General features: G+C 40.1%; 1 protein-coding gene across 1 annotated transcript in view; it reads right to left on the bottom strand.

Moving 5' to 3' along the window:
• The window catches only part of LOC147149956 (CUB and sushi domain-containing protein 1-like), a 434,959-nt gene that overhangs the window by 152,254 nt on the left and 262,289 nt on the right, over positions 1 to 20,416 (bottom strand). The window contains exons 9-11 of the mRNA XM_086024950.1: positions 17,141 to 17,222; positions 14,149 to 14,273; positions 10,253 to 10,374 (exon numbers count right to left, since the gene is read on the bottom strand). Coding sequence (XP_085881076.1) covers positions 10,253 to 10,374; positions 14,149 to 14,273; positions 17,141 to 17,222 — 329 coding nt within the window. The remainder of the gene's footprint in view (positions 1 to 10,252; positions 10,375 to 14,148; positions 14,274 to 17,140; positions 17,223 to 20,416) is intronic.

Below are 20,416 nucleotides of genomic sequence, written 5' to 3' on the forward strand. Positions count from 1 at the left end.
ATTGTTGGGCAAATTTCCAGCATCATAAACATGCACGTTTGAGCGAACAATCAATGTTTTTCCATTTCAAAGTGGTTCTTGAAAATTTATTAATTTATAAAACTTTCTGCCCAGGTTTTTACTAAATATAATTAATACTAGTAAATTCTGAGGAGAGCTTTTAAAACAATATTTCTTAAAAACACTGTCAAATCACTCCAAATAAGCAACCAATCAGGCAGCGCTACGTAAAAACTATTTAAACATTAAGGTGTCAACCAACATAAAGAGGTAACAAAAATGAACACACACTTCAATAGCATCATTTGTCTCTGTCTTTACACAGTATTGACGAAGTAAGTCAGGTGGAATAATAGTCAGGGGGACCAAGGGACAACGAAATTCAGAGGGAATCAAAAGAGAGGTCGATAGAAAGATGATTGTTATTAATCTTAATATATGCTCATTTCCTCTCTTTGAACACTTTATTATCTCCTCTGGCTCTTTCAGCACTGTCTTTCTCGAACAGATCACACAAGGTCCAAGGGAGTATTTCTTGGGCAACACACTTCACAGCTTTAGTAGATGTGTTTAATCATCAGGAAGAGTAATTTAGATGATGCCTTCAGTGGATTTGTTGCAAAATATTATCATTATAATCACAACATTATTCACAATATAGGATTACCGTGTGTTATTTAAAAGAAAATGTCATAACAGTAGGGGAAAAATTTGGTCTTGGATGTGTTTTCCCTGCATATACCACCAGATTAATGGACTCTGAATTAACTGAATAAAATAACTGGGATTAGTAAAATTTGGATGGGGCACACTGCAGTTAATTTTTAGTTTGTATTATTTGGTCCAGTTGGTTCAGGAAATTCTCCTCCTCGCTTTGAGAACTGGAATCGGAACCGGAATCGTCCAAATTCAAACGATTCAAACCCTACATATAAAATACATATTATTCCAGAATAAATCAAATTAAATTGAATATAACTTTTGAAAAAATGGGCTTGTCTCTGGCTAAAACTAAAAACAAAAATAATGTAAACAATGTGATATCCAAGCTGTCAAGTTTACTTTCTTTTATGCCATATTTTAGATACTTGCCATCTTTTCTTGGCAACAAGTTTATGTTTGGGGTAAATTTCAATGTTGGAGAAATTCACAGGATCGACTGAAGGTGTTCAATGGTGAGGCGACTCATATGTGATGTTCTGCTAATTTTCGTCACGGAGTACAGCTGCTCACACATATACATGTATGTGCTACCATAGATATGCAGCATTGCAGCCACATGTAGCCAGAGTAATGGAATGATTGCAGGTAGGGGTTGTACCCTGGACTGCTCACTAGTCAATATCAGGTCATTCATAGCCAAACAATAATTCACATTCACATTATGGGGAATTTAGAGGAAGTGGGATACTGAGATAACACAATGCAAGCAAGTGGAGCACGTGCCAACTCCACACATGAGAACCGCTCGTCAACCCCCTATGTTGAACATAATGGGTGAAAGTGATTTCAAGATTCAGAAGCTTAAACGGGGTGTTGAATGATATCCAGCTAGTAAAGATCAATAGATCTACTTGGACTTAGCAACTGGTGTCTTAACATTGGGTTTGTTCTCTCTGCTTGTTAATATTTCTTAGTGAATATCAATTATTCACAATACATTTCTGTACATCACGGATCAGTCAAGTGAAGTATCTTTGTTTTGTTTTCTATTTGTATTCACACTGAATTTTCATGAAGCTGATATGGACAACATAGTATCTAAGAAACAGGTTTTCATGAAACAAAGAAGTGGTCTACTTGTATTGGTGGAGAGAGCAGTGAAGGGGTCACACACTGAATTACATGTACCTATACTTAGCCATACTCCACCACAGACTCAATAGATAGATCGACTCAATTTGTTTCCATCAACTGTAAAAGCAATGTCTATTAACTTCTCCAGTCAACCGTACCAACATGGAAATGCAGCATTTTCCATTTTGCTGCTCACTTTTCTTGTATGGAGTAGTTGGCCAAACACTTAGGCTCCTTTGCCTCATCTATACTTTCAACCTCTTGATTCTGTATTTGCCAGTGCCATCCTGCTCTCATTTTGCATTTTCTCTTTCTATTTACACTGTTTAGTGGGTTAAGGGGGGGGGGGGAGGGGAAGCAGGAATATGCAGATTCTAAAGGATTGGTGCAAAAGATGGAGGGATGGGTGGAGGGTAAAGGAGGGGGTAATAGAAAATGAGGCAAGTACATTGTAATAGGAACAGGGACAGGAACAAGTAGAGAGCGGGGACAGGAGAGAAGAGATGGGCTATGTGATCAGACATGAAGAGAAGATAATAGTGTCAGGAAATCTGGAAAGACTTGAGATGTTGTAGTGGAGGCCTATGAATTATTCATGCCGATACAACAATGACTCAACAACAAAGCTGCCTTCACAAAACTGTGGAGGTGTGGTGACCTTGAGCTCAGCAATGGAAAATCATAAGGAAGAAGGAACAACACTTCAACTGGCTCTGCACTAGACCATACTGATGTGTGGGTAGTGCAATCCAGTGTTAGCTTTATGAATACTGTACTGAATGCTCACCTCTGAGCCGCTTTAACCATCAATAATTTCTAGAATGCTTGTTCAAACTCAAATTCTTTATCGTACAGGTATGCCTGCAAAATGTAATCATCAACATATCAAAGTCCTACTCATATGTACAGTAAGATAAATTGGGTCATGGGGGACACTAAAAATGTCATGATCTGCGTTTATGTTGATTTGGTTTTTAATTCTATTTAATTTTGTCAAGTTCTCTCTGTGTCTCTTTTTTCATGTCTGTCTTTTAGGTTTGTGTGTCCACCTGTTCTCTCACCTGTTCTTTCTGTCAGCTCCCTCACCCACTCGTGTATTGTCCAGGTTTGCTTGTATTTAGTTCCCTGGTTTCTTTCAGTCTTGCCATTGTCACATTATGTTCCCTGTTGTTGTGAGTCTGTTGTCCTTGTGTTACAAGTATAGGCCTCTTTGTTTTGTGGAACGTTTAGTATTGGTCATTCTGCTCCAACACTTCTTGTTTTGCCTTGTTGAAAATAAATTATTTTGGGCATTTCCTGCATTTGGGTCCCAACTCCACGATGAACGCCCCTGAACATGCATGACCAGACCACTAATGGACCACAAAGAAGCATTGCACTGTGCCATTGTGCACGAGGCGACGTGTTTGACCAGAAAACGTAGTCACTAAGCGAATTGAAGTACACTTTTCGGAGCCTGACTCCTAGCATAGACATCCCGGTTAGACACGTGGACTAATTTTGGTCCCGGTCTGGTTCCAACCTGGCAACAGCAATGCACGTCCTGCGGCTGCCTCCCGTTCCTATTCTGGAGGCACCACCTCCTTCCCCCTTCCGTCTACCCTGCTGTGGACAGTTTTTTTTGGTTTGTGGACATCTGGGATCCATCTTTTAAGACGTGGGAGGCTACTGTGATGATTTTGTTTCTTGGTGATGTGTTTTTGATTTAGCTTTAGTTTTGTTATGGTCTTCCTGTGTCATTTTTTCCATGTCTGTCTTGTTAGATTTTAGTCCACCTGTTCTTGTCGGCCCAATCCCTTGTCTTCCAAACAGCTCCCTAAGTCACAAGTGTCTTGTCGAGGTATTCCTTATTGTCTCATCAGTTTGCTTGTAGTTAGTTCCCTGCTTTCTTTCAGTCCTTCTCTCGTCTTTGTACTTGCCACGTCATTTAGCGTTTTGTGGAGTCTGTCCTCCTTGTGACTCTTTGTTTTTTTCTTTTTTTTTTGGAGGGTGGTGGGTCATTATTATAAATGCCACTCATTATGAATGCTGTTGCTCCAGTAGTGTTTTTTCTTTTTTTTAAAAATCTTTTTGAGAATACATTATTTTTCCTTACTTCGCTGCATTTAGCTCCTAATACCAGCATGAAAACTTACAAACTTAACAAAAACGACCTCACAGAATGATTACCACCATCAAAACTCCTTTTCTGATTTGTTTGGTAGTTAATAGATCAATGAAAGGATTTATCCTTCAGGTATTTTGAGGTGTGCAGTTCTGTGTTGATTGATTCATGACTTTTCTTGTTAGCTTTTTTTTCTAAAGGGAATCTCAACCCAGCTCTTGCATTTTCTTGAATACGTAGTATGTGCAGGGACGAAATGGGCCTGAAATTCGGCCAGGGAATTTGAGATGGAGAGGCGCGTGACCGAAGGTTGAGCATTGATGCCCTGAATACTAACCAATGAGCAATGATTTTGGGTCGCATTTTTGTAATATACTATTCATAATACAACTCTCTACAGTATGGCAGACTGACACAACTCTAGCGGTTGGCTCCTGCTCCATCCCCAATAAGACCACCTCTTCCTCCTTCAAGACTACCACCAGTTCCTCACCGGCACTGCTATGATGAGGGTCACCCATTCCCTTAATAACCCCTCTGTTGTTACCTAATGTTACCTAATCACAAAGTCAGGTCAAAGAGACTTGGTCGTTTTCTGATGATGGTGAGCAACAACAAGCATTAGTCATATTCAAAGTAATAGAAATGGACTCAAGTACTTAATTTTATCCATCCATCCATTATCGGTACCGCTTCTCCTCACAAGGGTCGCGGGGCGTGCTGGAGCCTATCCCAGCTGTCTTTTGGGCAGTAGGCGGGGGACACCCTGAACTGGTTGCCAGCCAATCGCAGGGCACACAGAGACAAACATCCGCACTCACAATCACACCTAGGGGCAATTTAGAGTATCCAATCAACTTACCATGCATGTTTTTGGAATGTGGGAGGAAACCGGAGTGCCCGGAGAAAACCCACGCAGGCACGGGGAGAACATGCAAACTCCACACAGGGAGGCCGGAGCCGGGATCGAACCCGCGACCTCTGAACTGTGAGGCGGACGTGCTAACCAGTCGACCACCGTGCCGCCCTTAATTTTATCATTAATTGAAAAGTGCTACTAAATAAGCAGAGCTGGGCATTTCGTCCCAGGTACGGACGGACAGAGACCCATTTTGTCGACAGATGGACGGAGGACGAGAAGTCTTTTAAAAAGGACAGACTAAGCAAGGACGGAAGTGGGTCTTCATCTATCTCTCTATTCGTCCCTAACCGGGTCAAGTACTGACTGAACGTGTTGTTTTAAAAAGCAAGACCGCTGCATGTTCTGTTCTACGCAGCCGCCATTTGGCATCATCATCATCATCATCATCATCATCTTCATATCACGACGATCTCGTGTTGCAGCTAAATGCGATCTTAGTTAGACAGTTGTAAACAAATCAATCCACTCATGATACTCCCAGCCGGTAAGTGGATGTGTATATGAAATTAGCCAGCTAATGATCTCTTGTTTATGAGTGCACTGATGTTTTTGTTTTGTTTTGTTTTTTTGGGGGGGAGGGGCGGCGGGGTGAATGTAAGGACGGAAGCACTTTAAAAGGACGAGGGCGGACGGGGTTGGAGGACGATAGTTTTCATGAATAAGAACGGAGGGACGAGTACCCAGGTCGTGGACGGAGGATGCAGGACGGACTGGCAAAGAAGGGTAAAGTCCCCAGTTCTGTGCATAAGAAATGCAATGGCCTGCTAGGTCTAATATTTCGCCATTTTCCCCACATGACTACCTGTTGTCCTGTTTGATCCTACCACAGCAACACCTTAGACCCCACCAACTTACTGAAATGTCTGCTCCGCACTATTATATTCTCACATGCCTTCTTTCTTTATTATAATCACATTGCTAGATTGCTGTATTACTGTTGCTGAAGTTGCTGAAAAATGAAACTGAGATGACCTTGTGCGAATCAGATGGCAGCGAAAAGGACTAATACAAAGTTGGGGGGGAAGCGTATCCGACGTGCACAGGGCTTGTTACTCTGTTGCTTTGTTGGTTGCACAACAACAAGCAACTGTCCAACAAAGCATAAACACGTTGGAGCCTGCAGACTTGCTTTTTTGTTGCGTCCGACAGTGCTACTCTGGCAGAGCGCACTCCACCAGCCGTGTACGCTACAGCCACTCGGCATGCAGGTGCGATTGATGCACACGCGGTCAGTGATTGTGTGGTTGGTGCTCGTGAGGCCAGTTTGTGTTTGTGTGTGTGTGTGTGTGTGTGTGTGTGTGCGTGCGTGCGTGCGTGCATGTGTCATCAAAAAGGTAAAATAGTGTAATAGAAAATGTTATACTATAACATGTTTCAGTGTATTCCTGTATGTTCAATAGTGAACCACAACACTTGGTACTCATTATTAATTCATCGAGAATTCAGTTTGTCTGATCAAGAACAACAGCGAAACGTGGATGTGTGAAGCCGACTGAATGCATTTCTCCATTGAAACCCTCCCTCTTGAATCCGGTCATGCTGTTTTCTGTCTGACCAATCGTCTGTGTCTTACTGCAATGTGTGGATTGGTTATACAGGAAGGTATAAAAATTGTTGTTTGGAACCTCCTCTTGGCCAGATATTCAAGAGCAGCATGTCTCCATGTCAAATTGTCTGACGTCTTTGCAAGAAACTTATTCAAGTATTTCTTTCAGGTATTCTCTATCAGAACAAGCATATTTTCTCTTTATAACAATACCCAAGGCATGGAATTAATAAATCGCAACTAATAAAAGTCAGTGAAATGCTTCTGAATAGAACAGAAATTCCAAACTGTGTCTTTTGAAACTATCCCCTACTTGAACATAAAGCTCAACCAGCGGACATGGGTGTTGTATGGTCCCTTTACGAGGACTTTTACTAGCCTGACACTGAACACAAGGTAGGCCATTTGATTATAGAGACATGTCACTTTAAAACTTAGCAAATTAAGTGGCAACACTTAGTAGAAGAAACAAATGGCAATGTCTCCCAAGCTGATGTTAACTATAACAACTATCAGCAAGAGTCAATTTTCACACAAGTCAGCCTGCCAGACACCTAACGATATTGTTATCATAAGTGTAGCTTAAACCAAGGCCTCCTGAAAGCCCTGATGCTTTTTGTGGAGAATAGACCAATGAGGGGACGCTCTTTCTTAGAGGAATTCAGTGATGGTCTCATGAACGTGTAAGACAGTCTTTATTCAAATAATGCACCAAGGAGTCTATCTTTCACCAAGTTCTTGAGTGGTGTTTCGTGCAAGAATAAGCCTGGTGGCTGCACCTCACAGTCCTGTCAACTAAGAAGGAGATTCTCTTTGACATCCCAATAACACCCCAGGATGTCTTTGGCACAGCTGTCATGTCAATGCAAAAGATGTGTGAGGACAAAGAGAAGGAGGATCAAGCCCCGAAGTTGTGTTCGCCAAGAAAGTCATCCATCATCTCCCCTTCAGCTCAACTCTAAACTTTCGCCTGGGTTGTGGCATATCACCTCTGAACCTTTAACATCTACACACTGCCCAAAGGCATGGAACTCGTTTGGCAGTCTTACCCACCTCCTACACCCTGCACCATCAGCCAATGTACAATAGGACTTCATTGTTGTTAAGGATATGAATGAGACATATATTGCAATTCAGGACAAAATGATGAGCTTTTTCAGTCAAAGAACAACAATCTCATTAGACACATGGTTCAACTAAACATTTGTATGCTTTCTCCCAGGTAGTCCATCACAGAAAACAATTTGATCGCATGGCGCTTTTCCATTAGCCCCAAACAGCACCACACGCAACACTCTGCTTGGTCCGACACCACACCAAATGGCCTCCGTTGCTTTTCCGGTACAACAGGCCTTGGGGCGAGATCAACTGAACTACGCAAGCATGCGCTGCACTATTCACACGTGTCATAACATTTCACGTGGTGAGTCTCGGCCACGTCAAGACAAAAATACAGTGCATACAGCACATATATTTTGTGTTTTACAACAATATTGAACCATATTTACAATTTCATTTGTACCAGGGATGAAATTGTGCGACTTCACATTTATACTGAATGGAGAGCTCAGTCTCATTCATTTGGCGACCGCTCCCTTGTTTGCGACAGGCCGTCTTCACTCTGTGGCCTCTGAAGCTCTGCTGCTAGAGACCTCCCATTCAAGTGTGAATGGGATGCGGAGAGTTGTGCGTGCGCTTGCAAAATTAGTTATAATTAATCATTACAATTTAATCCATGAGCACATATAAAATTGTAAATATGGTTTGTTGCTGTTTTTAAACACTATTATGTTTGTTGCATATACTGTGTTTTTATGACTTTATGACTTTGGTGACAGCCGGGGGGCAGCTGTGTCTCGCTCACATAAAACCAGGAAACTGACTTTTGCAGCCTTACTGCATCGCTGTCGGCCAATAAGATGACAGTGACAACACAGGCCCACGCTTTAGAACCACGTCCGAGAAAGTTTTGAAAAGCGGTTCCATTGTAACCGCTCTGCCCTGAAAAAGCCGAATAGAATAGTAACCACTCAGAGCCAAGCAAGTCTTCGCTGTGTGGAAAATTGCCATAAATCCGAAGAAAAACTCTGACTCAAACAAAGATAAACTGTTAATAATGACGTCCAAATAGGTTGGTGCTCTGAGTAGGTTGATGATCTGAAATATTCATTATATCATGTTTTTATTTTTCTTTAATTTTGGGCATGTGTGCATGTGTGGTGTGCTTCAGTAGTGCAATGTATGCACAGTGAGTTCTTATCTGGGCCAACTGAAAGCCCTATCAAAAATGATAAAATAAATAACAGACTTAAACTCAAAATTGGACATTAGGACTTGCAAAGTAAATACATCCGTCAGTACAGTATAACACAAATGGAAAGTTTAAAGAAAGGAAAGTAAAAATTTAATACAAAGTCAACACATTTTCATAGACTCATACACTGCGTATTCAAAAGTATTTTAACAGTGTGGTCAATTACTTTATTGAGATCACAAGCAGATCCTTTTTTTTCGCTTTCACCTCTCCATCTCTTTGAATAGAGTTTAATCTTTGTCTCATCCCTGCTTTCAGCTTCTGTCTGCGTACTTTTCAACCGATTCCAGTCTGGCCTTCCTAAATTCCTTGCTAAAAAGCAGTTTGCATCTTTGATTTAGCATTCGTACGCTTGTCGAAAAAGTCTTCAACGAATAGTAAATTGTGTTACCTTCACTCTTGCCCTCTACAAGTTGCTCTGATGCTATTAACAGCTGTTATTGGGCAGTCTAAACAGCTCTGACAATGTTTCTGTCACTCTGTGGATGCTGTTTTCTTTGAGATGCTTGTTGGCTATAGCTTGTTATATACTGTTGTACACCAGTGATTTCTTTCTTCAGGGCTTTCCAAATATTATTTTGACAATGGCCAATGTTTGAGCAATGGTTCTGATTGATTTTCCATCCTCTCACACCTTTACGATTGCTTATTCAACACAGCTCTCTGATTTTCATGTTGATTGGTACTAATATAAAATAAGCCTCCAAGGGCAAAACCCAAATTTGAAATTGAGCATAAAAATTCAGCATTATCGATTGACTGAGTGATCGTTGCAATGGGACATACTTAGGCAGTAAAACACGTCCATCACATGCTCCAATACTTTAGCTCAGTGGTCCCCAACCAGTGCCACTTTGGACACAGATTAAAGGGGAAAAAAACACCGTATTTTCAGTTTATTTCATATCCAAAGCTGAGAAGTATTTTATTTTTGAAAAGTGACTGGAATAGCATCTGTCTGTGACCGACTCTTGATGCTTGTGAAGGTGTCTCGGTCGTGTAATGCTAATATTAAATCCACAAGCTAGCAAAATTAGTCAAATAAACCGATGTATTTTGAAAGTTTCTTTGCAATGCAGAAAAGGCCCAGTGAGGATTCAACAGAAGACCTATATGCCCAAGAAAAAAAGAAAGCTCCATTTCACAGACAATATCAAAAGACCTACTTGAAATATGGATTTATGGCAATGGGTGATTACGCGCAAACGAAGCACACTCTTTCCACAAATCTAAGTGCCTTGAGAGTGTCATACTTGGTGGCAAACCTCATTGCTCAGGCTAAAAAATCATTCAACACTTGTGAAAAAAAATACAGTAGATTTGCGTTTATTGTTGTGGCAATGCACTCCCCACCAACAACAATTTATACCATCTATCCTATACTCATTGGTTGATCTTGAAATCAAGTAGTTTCAGTCAAAAGCAAAATAAAGAAATTGGCCTCACTGTTCAAATTGGAGGCTAGTGTACAGTATGTGTGAAATTGCAGCATTTATGAAGGGTCTGAAGAAGCTTTAAAATGGGTTGGTGGGTGAATGGGTGGTTGGGGTTGGTATTGTGGGAACTCACCTTTGCAGAATCCAGTGCAGTGATTACCCAGACACAGTGAGCATTGTTCTCATACTGGACGGGGTAGTTTGGAGATGTTATGATCCCTCTGGGCCCCCGTAAATTGCTACCACAGGTACGGGCTACAGGCAAAAGACAGTAAAGAAGACAGTCACCCAAAAGAAAGATTCATATGGTAATCCAGAGAGGCGACATGGTAGAAATTCGAAATGTTCATCAAAAGATTGCTGTGGTTTCAGAGTGGCCACTGAAGATGGGCATTTTGAAATTTTCAAATCAAGAATAGTGTAGTGCAGAAACTGTGATTGGTCAGTCATACCAAGTCATCAATTCATACACCAATTTCATCAGATGTCAAATATTATTCAGAGGTTGAACAAAGACATGTAAATGCTATTATGATGATTACGAATTGGAGCAGTAATAATAATAATAATAACAATAATAATAATAAGTCACTGAAATGTAAAACTGATTCAACTAAAAAAAAATGTTCATTTGTACATGAGACTTTTGCGATTGGTGATGACATCATGCCAATGATAAATGGCAGTATCAACATTTGCTTTGACAGAGTACAAAAGAAAAAAAAGAGGGATTCTTATAGCGGAAAAAAACATTTTGTCCATTTATATCACTCATTTTATGTAGATTGAATATTTGACAAAACAAGACTCTTCACAGTTGTTGTCATTTTAACCAGTTTTTGCATGAGAGTGCCCAAACGATCACAATACAGGTTCAAGCAGTTGCATAAAAGCAAGGAACATAGACTTTTCAATAGAGACAGCTTAAGAGACATTCATCAGTGAAAAAAGAATGAAAGAAAAAATAGTAAGAGGGAGTGAGTGATGTAGGAAGGGCAGAAAGGTTAGAAAGAGGCAGAAAAAAAGACAGAAAGAGAGGAGGACTTCAGGATGACTGCTCTGCCTGTTAATTAGAAAAAGAGAGCTGAAACACACTGTGGTGTATGCGCACACACGCATGCACCACAGACACAAGCACACAGACATTAATGGCTGTTCATTCCACAGATCAGCTTCTAATTAACGGTGAGGCCTCAGAGGAGAATAGGGAAAGCTCATGGGCTCAAGTCCCTGGAGAGGCCCAACACCAGACCAGACACACTCGTTGGAGCTGTTACAGTACGATCATTTTGTGTGCTTGTGCCTGAGCATCAAAACAAACGAAACATCCTGACTTGAAAGTCCGAAAGACAATCCATCCCAGTTGACAAAACAAGACAATTAATCACAGAATGTGGTCATGTGCCGATTGGGTTCAAGAAGACTGGGTACGGTGGGGCTCAGTGTCAATACAAACTTTGCAGAGGGAAGCTGATGTCCAATTCCCATTTGCAACCTTTATCATTCATGATGGTACCAGAGAAGTGAACACTGACACGAGCAGTGTACCTTCAAAAGACATCCTAGAGCTGTATTACACATGTGGCCCAATAATAAGAATATAACAATAATTTTGATGGTAATTTTCCCAAGACTGTTAGTGTAATATCAATTATACGTTTAGAATTGTATTATTGAAGAGAAAAATCATTCCATATCTATGAATCTACCTATGAATCTATGAATCTACCTATGAATCTATGAATCTACCTATGAATCTATCTATCTATCTATCTATCTATCTATCTGTTGTTGTTGTTGTTGCTCGCCTTCCAGCTCTTTGTCTCCTGAAAACAGTGGCCGGTATCATGAGGGCGGGTGAGTGTCTGCAGCCACACACTGACTTCTAGACACAAACCAGACCCACAAACACAGACAGTGTAATACAATGTGACATGAATCTTACAGTATGTGTCTGAGCACAGGGACGGCCTGTCCGTCAAACGTACACACATACACACACACACAGCTCAAGGCAAAGACTGCTGCAGAGGTGTGTGACACCATCCTTTGGATACATGCTGTCAATGTAGGCGTGTGTATCTGTGTGTGCGTGTGTGTGCATTTTGCTTTGTGTATGCCAGCTGTCTGCCTTTCCAATGCGGAGCAATAAAAGCAACGGGGTATTGTCAGTAAGTATGTGGGCAGTGAGAGCCCCTGCATCATTGCTTTGACACTCACACAGCAACCAGTCGTGCAATCATGAACACACCAAATGTAAATGATATCACATCTCTATGATACGGGCAGAGCAAAAACTAACAATATGCCAATGTCAGTCTCTCACACACACACACACACACACAAAAAACAATGCATTCCTTAAAAATCCACTCCTTGTCTTAACGCCTACAATGAATGTTTGTAATGCTTAAGGTCATATGTGCTCTAACCAATAACATTTACACAAGCAAGATGTGATTTACAGTCAATGTTCGATTATGTACATCGGAACATTGTAAGCAAATTTAACAGGAAAACTATCAAAAGGCCATATATACATATATAGAAAGAAATCATCTGTTTTGTTATGCTGCTCAAGAGCTAAGAAAAATGTACTTTTGTGATTGGAGCAGTGAAATGCACTCACATGAAGAGTGTTTCTAAATATTGTGATTACCATTTTTCAGCAAATAAGTATGTCTAAATATGAGACATCACCAGTGGGATGAAGTTATGAATGACACAGCAGATTGCATCCACGATAGTAAACATTGTTAAATGCATACCTCTCTGACATTGTCAATCAATACTGACACGCATTGTTTTGTGTTTTACTGGCAGGTTGTTGAGGTATACTGAAAATGTAGGCTAATCAGTGTACTTCATTCTTAGCATGGACCATCAGGTCGTGGCGTTATCTTCACTACTGCCAATTATTCTCTGCAGTGATTTTTAACCACTGTGTTGTCGCCTGAGGTGTGCCGCAGAAAATTATTACATTTCACTTAATTAGTTCAAAAACGATTGATTTGCTACAGTGTATCTTTGCCCATGTGTCTATGCCAGCAACATAGTGACAGGCAGAGCAATTAAATACTCTAAAACTAAATGAAAGAAGAATTAACTACGTGATAGAAAATGCAGAGTGTGGCTAAGTTTGAATTTGACGATGTAGTGGACAGTAGTGCAGCAGTTCCACTGGTCCAGACTACAAGTGGATCGTGGCTCTCTTTCACTGAAGGAATGGATTGCACCTCAACTGAGCAATCTGGCGATTGTGATTTGGAATTAAAAATAGCAGGAGCCAGTAGACAAGAGCAGAAAAAACATATCATCAAGACACAGTACATGAAAAGCGGCTTGCTTAAGCAAGTGCAAACACAAACCTAGCTTGTCGTTTCCTATTGTTGCTTTAGTGGTAAAATAGAAGAAATCCTCAAGGTACATGTTCTGGAGCTCCTTCACATTGTAAACCCACATGTAACAGCTACCATAAATATTTCCGACAGCACTGTCCATAGTACGTTTTCATGTCCTTGCAGCTGCTTGTTTAGAGGAGCATCAGAAAGAGAGATGGAATAATATTATGTACACGCTGCTCTTATTCTTTAGCCTGGTTATCAATGCAGTCTGTTACCTTTTCGACAAACAGAAAATGAACTGAAGCAGTCTGATAAGTGCACTTACGCTATACAATAGTCATCCTCTCTTCAATTTGTAGTTACCAAGACAAATTAAGAGCAGACATTCAATTTATTTTTGTTTTACTATTCAATTGAAATGACTGCCTGGATCTTATTTCACTCTTTCAGTCTGTTTGCTTCTAGAACAATTTTTCCCATGGAGAGGATCAATAAATGGATTCATCTTGGGGGAAAGAAACATTTTGAAAATGTCCTTATTTGTTTCGTCCAAACTGGCTGTGGGAAATTCTGTCTTGCAAGAGGCAACGCAAACAATGTTGTGACTGTGGCTACACACATATCCAGTACAGTCAATCATGACACCAATGAAGGTTTCATGTAGGTGACAGTTGTGAAAACCTACTTCTGCAGATGGGCCGATGGTCACTCCAAGCAGCCAGTGTGTCCGTCACTCTCTGGCAAGTGATACTTTTGGATCCTTGAAGAACGTAGCTGTCATCACAGCTGAATTGGACGCTGGAGCCGACTCTATTTTGGGAAACAAAACAGTAGAAATGTCAAACACAGTCATGCTATCTTGTTATACTTGCCAGCAGTGACATGGTACATGCGCTGTGTGTTTTCTTATTCTCTCTTTGTTGCCTTGATTCCCATTATTATTTGCTCATGTTGCTGTCTTCTAATCTGTTTATAAGTCAATATGTTTTCAAGAAAATATATACGGTTCACTCCGTCGTATTTTTCATCAGTATTTGCGAGTGGGTCGACCACCACTTCTTGTCAGAGACTATAGAACCGATGTCTAATGAATAAAAATCACGATCTCAAAACCTGAATAGATTTTATATCCCTTTGCTCTTCTGTCCGCTACATTCTTCAGCACACTCACTTGATGTCGTTTTACAGACCCGCTCCGTCTTCTCCCGCAACGCACTTTTCTTCTCGACTGAGCTCTTGGAGTTCCCCCCCCCCCCACCCCCGACTTCCACCTCTTCCCCTCCGCTGTCCATCTGTGACAGTCCTGTGGCGTAATGTTGACAACTGGACTTTTGCTGTTGATGGTTGAATTGCGTTTTTACTATTTTTGAACAATTTTGTGGTTTTGTGGTTTTTGAACAATCACTTGTGGTTTTAATTCTAATTTAGTGTGCTACTGCCTGCTTTCCTTTGTTCTCTCTTGTCTTCTCAGTTCTTATTTTAAGAGCCTGGTACTTTTGCCTCTTGTCATTTTCTCAAGTCACTAATGTTTTAGACTTCCTGCTGTTTAACATGTGAGTGGGACATTGAGCCATGTCAGCACAAGTCCACATGACGTCTTGCCTGTAAAGCTCAATGTCTCTTCCCTGCTGAAAGACAACCGTTTACCTCCTGGCCCAGCTTCTACACTAGTTGCTGGTTGTTCTGGGGCTCCACCCTGTTGTTACACACACTATAGTGTACACGGAATATACAAATTGCATACAAGTACTGGCCGTGAAATTTGCTGCAACGGGAGATAAAGCTGTGCATTGCCTGCACATTAAAACAGATGAACTTTTAGGCAGAAGGTATATTTTTACATGTCTTCCCTCCCCTCAGATAATCCTCTAATTGTTTATAATGCTGTATATGTAGCGTGAAAAGTGTGCGTGTGTGTGTGTGTGTGGTTGGGGGGGGGGGGCGGTAACTCTAAGCAATTTTGAGCTCTAAGTTTTGCTTGAAAAAATCTCTGTGGCTATGAACCAAAAATATCGCGGTTCATAAACTGTGATGTCGAGTGAATGCGGAAAAGGTAAAAGCAGAGTGACTTTGAACACCTTCACTATGGCCATGTTCTCAGGTTTAACGATTATTTTTTTTTGCATTTCTTTGCCTTTTTTTCCTCCTACTGTGCCACGCACTTCTCTTGCACAATTATCTCTGTTCTGTCATTATTCCTGAACTCAGTTCCAGCTCCTCAGTGCTTGATAAGGGGGAACAAAGACAAAAGCACACCAAATACATCCACACAACCTTGACATGCATGCAAACTTAAACTACATGCACGCACACTGGTAATGACCTTTCACAAGCGCGCAGACTCCAATAATCGTCCTATTACATTTGTGCAGCCATAGTGACTAATGGCAATGAAGAACAGCAGGAGCAAGAGAATAAAGGATGATTATCATTTAAAAGTTTTTAGGCTTTAACAAAATTCTTCCTTGAGTCTCTTGTAATTATAAGACAAGGCTATCAGCTCCAGCTGCCATGCTCTGAGGATAATTGCATCATACAACAAGATCATGAATTGTCTCCTTTGCTGTTAGTTGGCACACCATCTAGTGAGTGAGTCATCAAATGACTTTTGTTTTTTCGCCCTTCATGTTGCTCCAATCACCTTGTTCTGACACTATTCCCTCTTGTGACAACAACAAAAATATGAAGTGAGTCGGAAGGCAGTAAGGTAATGGCGACGCGTTGTACGTGATGCACATCAGTCACCTTGGCCGTCTTGTGCTGTTTAAATAGACTAACTATATAGAAGTATTTTCACCCCATTGCTATGATTTGTAATAATTTATAACTACGAGAAAACCCTACTTGGAAACCCTAACCCTACTTTGAAACCCTAATCCTGCATTGAAAAGCTACTTTAAGCCTTAACCCTACTTTGAAGCCCTACCCTTACTTTGAAACCAATACCCTACTATGAAACTCTAATTGTAGATTTGAATTCCACTGTGAAACTTGAACTCTACCTTTGGACCCTAATTTCAAACCCTAACACTACTTTGAAGTCTCTGAACTTCAAAACCCTAATTTGAAACCATAACCCAATTTGTGAACACTCGTCCTATTCTGAAACCTTACATTTAAACCCAAGCATTAATTTGAAATCCTCACCCTACTTTGAAACCTTCTAGCGGCATTTGTTCAACTCTACAACAGAGAAAAATCTGCAAAAATCATCCATTTTTTGGGGGGCCATTTTCCTTTTTTTGGGAGAGAGGACCTTTGAATGTTATCTTTGTCTTATGTAGTTATGTGTTAATGTGCTAAATTTTAAAAAAATTGTCAAAAATCGACAAAAGGGGTTTAAAAGAGCTAATATTGCATATTAATTGATCGGGTTTTAAAAATGACATTGTTAAAGGTCATTTGAACAAATTTCTTATTCCAGAAGTGGTAGTCCCTTGCGTAAATATGTACCCAATAAGTAGCTCTCAGTTTCCAAAAGGTTGGTGACCACTGCTGTATGTAATCATGTATCTCTGGTTGTGTTGGCTTGGCAAACAAAATTACTTCATGTAAAACACCTTTAATGATCATTTAATTCATGCACATTATGCATTTTCTATTTTTTAAGAAAATGCTTCATTTTTACTGTGTACTATATGCGAGGATGATTGGAATAGAATGAAAAGTGGACTCACTGGAAGGCGGATCCCATCCTCTTGCCATTCTCTGGGACTCCAGGGTCTGGACACACATCTCCAGCCAGGCCACTTTGACTCACTGAGAAAGAAAAATAGAGAGACTACGTTTACATGCTTAATTAGACAGCTTTTTAGTTCCAATTGTTTACTTCAGACAAATAATGTAATGTGATTGTGTAAAATGACAACAACGTGAATGTCCTGGGACATAATTCTTTTTTTTTTCTGATTTAAATATTATTCTAGAACTAATTAATGAAGGTCTGTAACAATTAAATTGTGACAATTAAACGCAGCTAATATTTTCCAAATGTATAAATCATGCATCTACAACATAAAAAAGTCATAAACCATTCAGAAAATGGATGGATTGATATTCCTTTTCATTAAAATACTTCATATTACTTGAGTTTAGATTCAAACATAGGACCTCTTGATTGTGATGCACATATGCTACCTACTACTTCACTGTGCTGCCCGGAAATGAACAAATCGACGTGGAAGGCTATGAAACTTGGAGAAAAAGCCAACATGACTTAGCAGTCAAAAGGCATGTTTTCATCTGCCAGAAGTCATGGTGAACATGCTGTGTTGGAAAGTATCTTAGTACATTCACATTCAAAATAAACCCCATCTTGTCGACCACAAAAGGAGGAGAAGAAGAGATTAGGTCCCTGGATAAAAGCAGAAGCTAAAGTAACCGTGATTGAACGTGACAGCATGAACAAATGTTTTTTTTAAGATACATTTGACAAATGTTTGAAAGAAAATCACAGCTATTTCTAACACATCAGTAACAGACCCAAAATATTCATGTGACGGTGAGTCGGCATGCACCATACCAGCATCCTTAAAGTGAATCCAGCCTTCATCCCGTTCAAAAATGGACAAATGAGTCACTCTGGGGAGATGAAGATCTGAGTGACACGATTTACTTTAACGTATCTTTGATAGCTCGACTATGAAACCAAGTGAAAAATAAATCACAGATTATTAATTACTGAATTAACTTTCTAATTTATAATATGAAAAATAAGTAATGAGTCGGTTGATAATTACTGGATCAATTGTATTTCCAAGCAATAAGGCACAAGCAAATGTTGTGGCTGTGACAATCAGCATAAGCTACTGTATGTCTCGACAATCTTCTAAAAGGAGACGTTTCAAAATGTGAGTTTGACCTGACAGTAGAAGCCTATGTGGGGGATATGATTTAAAAAAGAAAAAGAAAATCAGCGTTCGCTAGTCCCATCTTCTATTTCGATTTGGATTTGTAATAAACCACGGTGCCCGTGGAAAAACAACCAATCAGAGACACAAGGCGTGACTGACGAGGCGTCAATCATGCTTGTGCACTCGCGGGCACACGTGCAAAAGGCACACTACCTAGTGCTCCAAAATTGACCACTGCATCAACAGCAGAACAAGAACAACAATAATAACATGACAGCAGCAATAATAGCAACGACAAGAGCAATGATGGAATGAAGGGGATCGTTTGCCTTTAAGCTTGAAACTTTACTTCTTAAACTGCCTTTTATCACTCATACTGAAATGTACACAGGGATTCACAAGTTTCAGAAATGCAGGCACCAAAGATGAACGGATGATTTTCCTCATTTGCTTGCTGTGGGTTGTGAGTGAATCGACAATTTGTATGCGCGTTTGTGTGGGGTATGATGCAAACAGAACAAGCTGTCTTGCAGCTCCACCGTGGTTTTGATGTTCTTTCCAAAAACACACATCACACAAGCAAGTAAACACATGCCAAAAACACACACACTCAGCCACATTCCTCTCATCCCTTTCACCCTCACTCGTGTTCAAATGAAATTCATTGGCATCCTTTACAAAGGTTTGTTTGCCAAATATAGCTCATTCAAACAACATGAGATTGTAATAGAGAAAAAGACGAACCGGTGTCAAAAACCCTCAAACTGACTCAATGCAGTATTTGCACTTAAAAGACCCATTAGCCATCGAAATACAAGATTATGATGCGGAATGTCGTTTCCATATCTTCAAAGTGTCTTCACCGGACCTTTCATCTTTACAACTCAACTCTTTAGGAAATCATAGAAATTGATTCATTTTCTCTTTGGCGTCCATTTATGTGGACAGCAACCTCACACGAGAATGTTTAAAATCAACAAAATACGATCACCCTTCCATTTAATTTTGGACTAATTTAACTTCTGATGAGTAATGACTTTATAGTAAGAAATAAGAACTGGATTTAGATGCAATATCAATGTTAACATGGAATTTTCACTTCTTTAATTCACTATTTTAACTCATGTACTTTCATCAGTAATAACTGAGATTCAAGAACTGGATTTAGAAAGCACTTAAATGCAGCACACACAATAGAAAAACACAACTCCAATAATGTTGAACTTTCATTTATTTTACTTCAATTTGATGGGCCACTATATTGCGATTTTATTAAGGGTGGGTTGATGTTAAATTTTCATGTGTTTTATTTTAATTTAATGGACCGATATATGGTGAGTTTTATTATGTAGAGGGTTTCCGCATTTATTGAACCATTGGCTGCTGACATCAGCATTAGCTCCCAGTGCGACAGGATGAAAAGGTGACAACTTTGTTCTCGAGCAAGCCATATTTTTGGTGACATTTCTGTCTGTTGGTGTGCCATGAGATTTTTCTGATGTAAAGTACGTACCTTGGCACCATAAGACTACGTATGGCACACTGATTATAAGAAGCAGAAAGAGAGCAACAACAGGGGAAATTTTCACATAGGGCCAATATAATCCCACATACATGCACAACATGGTTCTATTAACATGCATTAATGGCAAGAACTTCCATAGTGATGACACTCCACTAATGGTGTTGAGCCCCTGAGCAGTTTTGAGGACTTGAGGCCACCTGACTCAAGGGTATGATGGGACTACTAAGTAACCCAGCATTGTTGCAGCAACTAGTCTAATTTGCTGTAATTTTGTCAGAATCCTATGATACCCAATTCAAGGCCCGAAATCAAGTCTTTGGGGAGCGAAACGCTAATCAAAAGGACACCAATACTAGTAGCCTAATGTTCGTGAACGCTATCTGGTAGTTTACGATGATGACATCATGGAGGTAGTCATTAACTCTCGTATTAAAAGTCTGTCCGACCAATACCGAGCATTCTACTGAGGTGCTCCACAAAACTCTAAAAATGAATGCACATAATTTTATAGTGAGTCATCCCCCACACATTTGGGGAACCTTGGATAACGGCATTTACTGAAAGTTCAAGAGCTC

The sequence above is a fragment of the Filicampus tigris genome, chromosome 3 (genome assembly GCF_054856515.1).
Source record: "Filicampus tigris isolate MCC_2025a chromosome 3, RoL_Ftig_1.0, whole genome shotgun sequence".
NCBI classification, from domain to species: domain Eukaryota; kingdom Metazoa; phylum Chordata; class Actinopteri; order Syngnathiformes; family Syngnathidae; genus Filicampus; species Filicampus tigris.